Source organism: Cryptomeria japonica, chromosome 8, assembly GCF_030272615.1.
Source record: "Cryptomeria japonica chromosome 8, Sugi_1.0, whole genome shotgun sequence".
Classification (NCBI taxonomy): Eukaryota; Viridiplantae; Streptophyta; class Pinopsida; order Cupressales; family Cupressaceae; genus Cryptomeria; species Cryptomeria japonica.
In genome coordinates, this window is record NC_081412.1 from 405,768,594 (window position 1) to 405,777,272 (window position 8,679).

Below are 8,679 nucleotides of genomic sequence, written 5' to 3' on the forward strand. Positions count from 1 at the left end.
GACTTATTAGGATCATTCCTTATCCCCTATTCTGGCCAACATATTGATATGTTGAGGATTTGTATTGTGAAATATGAAAATTTAAGGTAGTAAGAGTGTGTCGTGAAAGTTATGAAGCTAAATTGTTCAATGGTTGCTTGAGGCAACATCTCAAGAGCACCTACATTGTAAGGAGACTATTGGAGGCTATGATGTTGAAGGATTATTCATGTATCCTAATTGGAGAGTGATTTTCCTCAACAAGTCCTTTTTATCTTGCCCTAGGGTAGTGAACCTTAGTTGCAAGTCATTTTCAAGAGTAGTGAACTTCCTTAGGTACTGAGCCTTAAAAAAAATTGTAATATTTTTAATATACTACGAGTTGACTCTCACTATGATTTTTCCTTCCTTAAGTTTTCCACAAAAAATTGGCGTTCGCCTGTGCATTGGTGTTCATTGCTTTATCTTTCTTTGTTGTTGAATAGATTAAGGGTTTTAAATTTGAATTTGAATTGTGCTTAAAATTTTAAGTTTTGCTCAAGACCGATTCACCCCCTCTCTTAGTCTTGAGGTGTGTTCAACACCTCCACATTTTTCTAAATAGAACATTGACTAATCTTGTAGTTAGCATCAAGCTTATTATTAACTTCCTACTTCCTCTTTTTAAAACTAATGATTTCTCTTAGCACAATCAATCTTCAACTGAGAAATATCATTGACCATTGCATTCATTGATACTGAATCTTTTTTAACTTACTCGAGGTAAGATAATTACTCACATTCCCATCAACATTATTCATAATCTTCATATTCAAGGCTATAATCCTAACATTAATCTGATTGATTTCATGAAAGATCAATTTTTCAAGTTTAGATTTCCTAGAACTACCTTCTTGTGCTAAACCAAGAACATCACTAACCTCCTCAATATTGGAAAGAAGAACAAAAAAACTCTTTCAGTTTCACCAAGTTGAACATTCCCCTACCCCTTAGGCGTATGATCAATGATTTATGTATTATCGACCAAACCATCAGTGGAGCCTTGCTCTCTCCTCAACTCACCAAAATGAGAAGATTTAATAATATGATCATCCAATTTGTACTTACCTTTATAAATATCTCACTCGTGAACCTCCCTATTTTTAACCTTTCTCACCTAGTTAGCAGTGAGGGAAGCATTATCAACAACTTGCTGCTTACATGCGTTCAAACCCTTAGTCTAAGAAGAATAGGGTCGCACCCTCTTCTTAGAAGAGATCTTATTCTTATTTTCCCAGCCTTATGAGGGGGGGAAAACATGATACATGTAGAAGAATCTTGTTTAGTCTCCATCCCTTCATCTACATAATCCTCATCCTCACTATCTTCAATTTCCATGTCCTCCATATTAGTTTGCATATTAGAGTAATGAGTATGCACGGGGACCTCATATGAATTATTCACTTTATATCTCAAATCCTTGGGGATTTTTAAAGGGAGGGCTCTTTAACATACTCCATAATTAACAAAATGATCCCTTCATGAAGAATACAAAATTTAAGATTCTTCTTATGATCAATAATCCCTCTTGTCGAGGGAAGCCAATAGAAAGAATAGAAAGGAAACTGGTATCTTATTTTTTAAATTATTTAGAAAAGTAAAATGGAACCCATAGATGGTGGTGTATGTTGGTCGTGTCAAATTTTCCTATGGTTTGTGTCCTTGTCTGTGCTCAAAGGTCTAGGGTTTAGGGTTTACCAGCCATGGTGGGAGGCTTCAGGTGTTGCCTTTTAATAAAAACCTCTTCCTTGTTATATTTTCTCATTGGCCAACCACAGCAAGTCGCAGGTCTTTAAGTTAACTTCTGGAGGGTTTTGCATCGTAGAATTACCGGCCCCATGTTCTATCCTCATGGTATTGGGTCGGTTTCTATGTCGAGCATTTTAACAATAATTTTTCATAAGTCCCTTGTCATAGCTTTAAGTCTTATGTTTGAGACCCGAGTAAACCTAAGAGTCATAGTCCCCTCACCCTTCATTTGTGAGAAAGTGCTCTAAAAAAAATTATTATTACTCAATTGTTGCTTGTATGTATTTAGGGACCACGGGACAATGGGGTCATAGTTTGGATTGCTAAATTCTTGCCTTGCATGCTCATTTTCACAGATGTCCAAGGCTTGTAGGATAGTGGGGGGTTCATCAAGCTGAAGAAAATCTTACCCTGCAGTAGTCAACTGGGTACAAGTTTTGCCTTGCAGGTTGGCAGGATAAGGGTGTTTATTGATCCCGCTACCTCGCACAGTGCGATAGAAACCAATAAAGTAAGACACTTGACACCTAGAAGGCATAAGAGGAAGCACATCAGGATAGCGAGGTGCATGATACAATGAAGGAATTTCCACCTCACACAGGGTCAAAGAGCAATAAGAAAATGTTGTGGGTTAGCGGGGGGTGAAGTTAGTCCTTTACCCTACCAATCCGCACATCGGAAATTGGAACCAAAAAATGCAACAAGCTAGCAGGTATGAAGGAGGAACTCTCCCCCGCTATCCCACATGACTCAAAGAAGAAGACTACTATGCTGGTGAAGCTTGGTGAAGCAGCTAAAGAAAGCATCCCTGTGGACTAGCGAGAGGAATTAAGAGGAAGAAGAAAGTCTACCCCAAATGATAAAATGATCATGTAGAGTGCGAAGTGGGACAGCAGGATGGTGGTGAAATTAAGACCCTGCCACCCCACGAGATAATAGAGGTGGGATTTTTTGCATGCGGGCTAGTGGGAACAAAGGAGAAAGTAGACCCCGCCATCCCACATGAAGAAGAGAAAGAGCAAAGAAAAGCTTTAATAGAGGAATGTGATAAGGAAAAGGGTGAATGTTGTGAGGATGCGAGAGATAGTTGAAGCAGGATGGTAAAGCTACCCTGCAAGGCTAAGGGTGACTAGCGGAGATAGATGCATGTTAGTGGGACAAGTATGTGATGCTTTCCCTGCTATCCTGCACGTAAAATGCAAAGGGAAAATCACCATGTGGGGTAATAAGAAAGTGAAAGTGATAGAACCCCGCTATCTCGCAGCTTAGAGAGCGATAGGATAGAGACATTGTGAGGTGGCAACAATGGAGGGAAGGGATCCCGCATGCTACAAGATGGTAAGATAAAGACCTTGCAGGATGAAGATTACCAAGGAGATGTATGACCCTGCTATCCCGCAAGGGGATGATTCAAAGTGAAGACGACATGGTTTCATTAAAATTGAAACCTTATGAAATCAAAGTGATATCGAATGTGGCAAAGAGTAAATCAAAGGATGCCATGTCAACAGTCAAAGGAGTCAAATCCTGATCTCAACTGTCCATTTCAAAATCAATGGAGTTTGAATCTTGAGCCACCAACCTGTCGAGGCATGCACGAATGGAGTAATGGTTGTCCTACTATGAGCAATAAAAGCAAAATTTGAAGTTCCATTATTCACCTTGCATTTTCAGAGCGATCCTGGAGCGAATTCCGAGCATCCAAAGGTGATCAAAAGTAGTTTCGAGCCAGAATTACAATCAACAACAAAAAACCCAATAAGTTAAGTCCAATCTTGCTCTGTGTTTTAGTACTAAAATTGCAAGTGTTGTGGGGGTTTTTATTAAGAAATTTGCGTAGTTGTGCCCTAGGAGTAAGAGAAGAGTTATTTGTTTTCCAAGTTTCATAGCTCATGTTAGTTTGAAATAAAAAATGGCCACTCACGTCAAGGATTATGCAGCCCCAACTACTGAAAAGACTCTCGAAGCGGGAGCAAGATCTGCTCAGCTAGAAATTACCCACATAATCTTGCTTACTATTGTCTTGCTTGTCCAAGCAATTATGAACAAACCCACAGTTGAACCAAGCCCATTCGCTCCTACCAACACCCTATAGGCCTCTCCCAGTACTGAAACAAATGTCCCTCCTCCCCAAAAGAGCCTGTAAAGCCAAAATGGAAGAGGGTTCCCAAGAACATTATTGTAGTCTCCTTAGATAGTGAGGAATCTGATGAGCCAGACCCTCCTCCTAAGGCCAGGAAGCCCACACCAAAAATGAAAAAGGATACTCCAAAGAAAACATCGACAGAGACATCTGCACAAACCCCTCCCTCTATTGAAAACCCTCAAGGTGAGGCATCAAATCCACATAAGGGTACTCCCAAGCCCAAAGGAAAGAGGGCTCCAACCAGAGGCCTCCATCAGCACCTGTTGGAGTTGTTCCCTGGCTCCAACATGCATGACACATTCAAAAATACCTTCATTGACCACTGTTCTAACTGCAGAGATGCCCACACTACTAAAAGAGGTTGGGATATCTTTTTCTACTTTTATGGGAACATAGATAAATCCAATCCATTCTCCAGCCCCTGGAATCTGAATTTGGGGAAGCTAGTTATCCCGAATGTTTTTGTGGAGCCCATACTAATAAGGGAGATAGCAAAGCACTATCACCCCTTGAGCATGATAGTTAGGATGGCCAGTGGGTATTGTCTACTGGATGTGACAATGGAATCAATAATTTAATGTTTCAAATTAGATAAGAGTGCTCTTAGGAGCATTGACAAAAGGAGATTGCAGGTAGAGCATGCTTCAAGGAAAAGGGTTATAAGAGAGCATATACTATCACATTTTTTGAAGAGGATGTATAAGGTGAGGCAAAGTTACTTAATCAATGTTGAGTCTTCTGGCATAGAACTTTTTGAAGACTATTTTGTGAATACCTACTATGCCTTATGTCAGATTTTGGGAGAGGACTATGGATTAACTCAAATCCCCATTGAATTATAATGATGGCAATCAAAATCTAGCATTCATAGACTAATGAATTTATATGATTTTGCCACATTTCTTCAAGAGAAGATGCATGAGAGCCTAATTGAGGCCAAAAATGAAAAAGAAGACCTAAAGTTCAGACACTATTTTTTGATTTGCCATCTAATTCTTTTTCAAAACAAGAAAGTGTGGGATGAGACAATGCAAATAAAGGAGTGTGATCCAAGAACAGGGCAGAAGTGGTCGGTCCAAAAGTGGACACAGATATGGGATAAAGGATCAAAATATTTTGAAAGGATCAAAATATTTTGATTATACAAAATTCTTTGATTATTTTGTAGTAAAAGTTCTTGTGATGTTGGGAACAACTTTGCCAACGTTGCCAATGCACATCATAAAATTCATGAGAATAAGGAGTGCCAAGACAGAAAATGTAGAATATCAAGAGGGAGCATTCTCCCACAATTTTGGTGACTTATTTTTCTATTCAAATTGTACAATAATCATAATTTATGGGTGCCCACAGCCCCCTCATAGCCTGCCCATCACACTCTCCCCAAGGATCACCTTTATAGAATTTGTGTGGCAAATAATGTGGATGGAAAAAGAATTGTTCAAAACAAAGAAGAAGGGACAACACCTCCCTAGAATGATTACTTATGAAGAATTTCATGTGGGGAGTGATTCTCTCGAGAGGGTGCAACAATTTTTGGTAAATGACTATCAACTCAAGGTGAGCCAAGCAAGAAATTTTGACCCAGAGGGCTACATAACAAGGTAAGAACTCTTAAGCTTAAGAAAGGAAGCTACTCCCACCATTTTGATGAGTGGGAAGATTTAATCAGAAATGCCAATCCCTCTAAGGTTGTGCAGAAGAGGAAAAATGGGAATATCTACAAAAGTTCGAAAGGGAAAGGAGAGAGGAAGACCTCAACTTCCAGTGATTCTGCTATAACATACAAAATGATTTTGTCAAGATGCTATGAAAAATGAGGTCTTTTGAAGAGATCATTACCTCAAAACAGAAAAGAAGGGAAATAAGGCGGCCAGGAGAAATCCTTGAGGAAAGACCTACTTATGAGCCTCCTACTTCTTTAAGGTCAAAGGGCAAGACAATGTTGACTAGGGAATCTTCTCAGGATATCCCCTGATAGTTTCCTACTCAAGAGGAGCGGCCTGCAGCATTTTACATAAGGAGAATTGAAAAGGGTAAGGCCAAAATCTCAGATTTTGCAGATGTAATTGGGACTGAGATTGATACAAGTGTGCAGCCCCCTTCTCCTCCCAGAGAGACATTCAAAGATGATGAAGTTACTGAAGTCCTTATGGATTTAGACTGGACCACCCTTCTTGTTGTTGTCCTAGAGGAGGATGCCAATGATGAAAGAATAATTGCATCAATTCAATTCATGGTAGATGATAATTTTGTAAATACCCCAGAATTTAAATCTTTTTGGATGAGAGAGAAGATGAAGAAATTATTTGAAGAGGAGATTCAGAATTTTGATAAGAGTGGCATCCATTGCACCCCACAAGAGGCCAAGGAGTTTGTAAAGAAAAGTGATATTATTCTCATCTCGGGATGGGACTTAGAGAAGATTTTTGTTTTAGATTAGGTGATGAGGAAAAAACACCCTGTTTATGCTCAAGAATTTGGAGAACATGGGTCCTGATTTAATCCCAGTGTGATGACTTTTGCATTGTGGACCAAGGCCCCAAATATTGATAAGCCTAATATTTTGTATGGAAAAGAAGCATGAAAGGCTTAAAAGAATTCATGTGGCTTTGTAGGTCAATCATGACAAAATGTATATTGAAAATGTTAAATTGAAAAAGGAAATAGCTGCAGGGGAAGCCACAAAATTACCAAATCAGCAATTGGAGGAAATGCAAAGGATGCAAGATGAGTTGCAAAATCTCAAGGAGGAGTCAAAAAATAGACATATGGAGATAAAGAAAGCAATGGTCTTGCAAATGGCAAATAAAGTTCTCTCCAAATTAGACGAGGTGCACTCTTCATATTCTTCTGTGATTCAATTCAAGTCTCATTTGGATGAGATTCTTTCATTCTTTTTCCTTTTGAGGGTCATGTGGTTCCCTAAAGGCCCAATTCTTAAAGAAATTCTTTTGGCAATAAAAAACATGCCAAATTCTCCTCCAGCTATCAGCACCACATGGAATAATTAAAATTTATTAATCAAGGAGTTGCCTCACATTGAAGAGGAAAATAAAAAACTGTATGAGAAATTGGACTCCTTCAAAGGTCTGCAAAAAGATGATATTCCTTCAATTTTGACAAGTGAAGGATAGATGAAAGAGCTTGACAGGTGGCGGATGGACTTCTAAGAGTCAATAGATGCAGTTTTGAAATTGCTTGTTGGAGACCCTATTAAGCAAGATTCGTATCATTTAATTATTGACAAGATTCTTGATGTATATTTGTTGTATCATAAGTTTGTTGTAGAGGTTGTGGTCGTACATGCCCCCAAAACAAAAGAGGCCATGAATAAATTGTAAAGTTTGAAATCTTTTGCTTGGCTAACAGTTGAAGTGAATGGGTGGCACAAGAAATATTGCTCGTTAGAGAAGGAGCAGCCAAAGGAAGAAGAGGATTAAATGCTATGCCCTTTTTGTGTCTCCCCTCATTCTTTTTGATAGGTTGCATTTTTTGAAGGAGTTGTGATGACATAACCAACATGAATGTGGTCCAAACAGGTACAATTCCCAGTGTCAGAGTTGGACAGTGACAGGTGATACATCCATATGGTGTCCCAACTGCATTCCTTCAGACCTGTTGCTCAAGTTTCAAGAATTTAGTTATAGCAGCCTCCCCCAACCCCTTTTCCCAAGGTGATTTTTTTAGTGTACTTGCAAAAGATGTCTTTTAACATATTCTATTGAATGAAGCAATTATTTTTGACAAGTGTCTTACTTGGCCTAAAGCTTGTTTTGCTCCCTTGGGGTTGTAAAAGGGAAATCATGGCCAATAAGAAATGATTTGAACATTTTGAAAAGTAGCATGTAATAGGAGCCTTTTTGGAATACAAAGCTAGAACATTTCCTCTCTAAAGATGTTCTCTGTTATAATGTATCAAATATTTTGAAAACCAATAGTATAAGATCATTTATAGGTTATGTCATTTCTTTTGTACATGTTGTATGAATTGTTGTGCTAATGGTATTTCAATTCATCTTCTTCAAGTAAGAATGTGTAGTATTTATGAATGGGTCTCTTCAAGTTAAAGGGTTAAAATTTGTTCAAGATTACTGCAATGTGTATGTGTGGAATGCTCTTCGACCTATAATGATTTTCATAAACAAAATATGCAAGTCATATAATGTTTAAGTGCATCTTGAGAAATGTATGTTGTGGCAGGTTATCTGTAGTTTGGAACCTGTTTTCCCTAAGATAAGCATTGGTCCTTCTCAAAGTTGTTCAAAATCATCTATTTCATAAAATACTTTTCATTTCTATTTATTTTTGTTCATCTCGGTTTATAGGAGTAGGAGTAGGAGTAGAAATAATCCTAAACCATTCTTAATTGCTGAGTGAAAGTTAGTAAGCCAAGATTATAGCTAAAGTCTAATGTGTTAATGCTTTCCTTGGTATATTTTCATTGAGATGTCTGCTTATCATAACAATATCAACCAGTGTGTACGTTTAGCATCATAAGGTGTTGTTAAGGTACACCCGCCTTGGTCTACCAAAGCCAAAAGTGTAGGAGATTTCATTCTAGTGTAACTGGATCTCGTTCGTTGGCCAAATCCTATTCTGAGTTTGTTGATGAGTTAGTGGCTATTCCTCTAGGACTTAGAATCTATTGATTTGGGAACCAATGATATACTTTCAATTAAGAGTGATATAACACATGATAACCATAGATGTTTTCTTAACGAGTCTATCCTTATACTAGCCTTTCAAAAACTGGCTAATAAAAA

General features: G+C 38.2%; 1 protein-coding gene across 1 annotated transcript in view; it reads left to right on the plus strand.

The window, feature by feature from the left end:
• The window catches only part of LOC131857687 (uncharacterized), a 28,832-nt gene extending 21,905 nt beyond the window's left edge, over positions 1-6,927 (plus strand). Inside the window, exons 5-6 of the mRNA XM_059210388.1 lie at positions 5,895-6,344; positions 6,532-6,927. Of these exons, the coding sequence (XP_059066371.1) occupies positions 5,895-6,344; positions 6,532-6,927 (846 nt within the window). The remainder of the gene's footprint in view (positions 1-5,894; positions 6,345-6,531) is intronic.
• Positions 6,928-8,679: the final 1,752 nt, after the last annotated feature.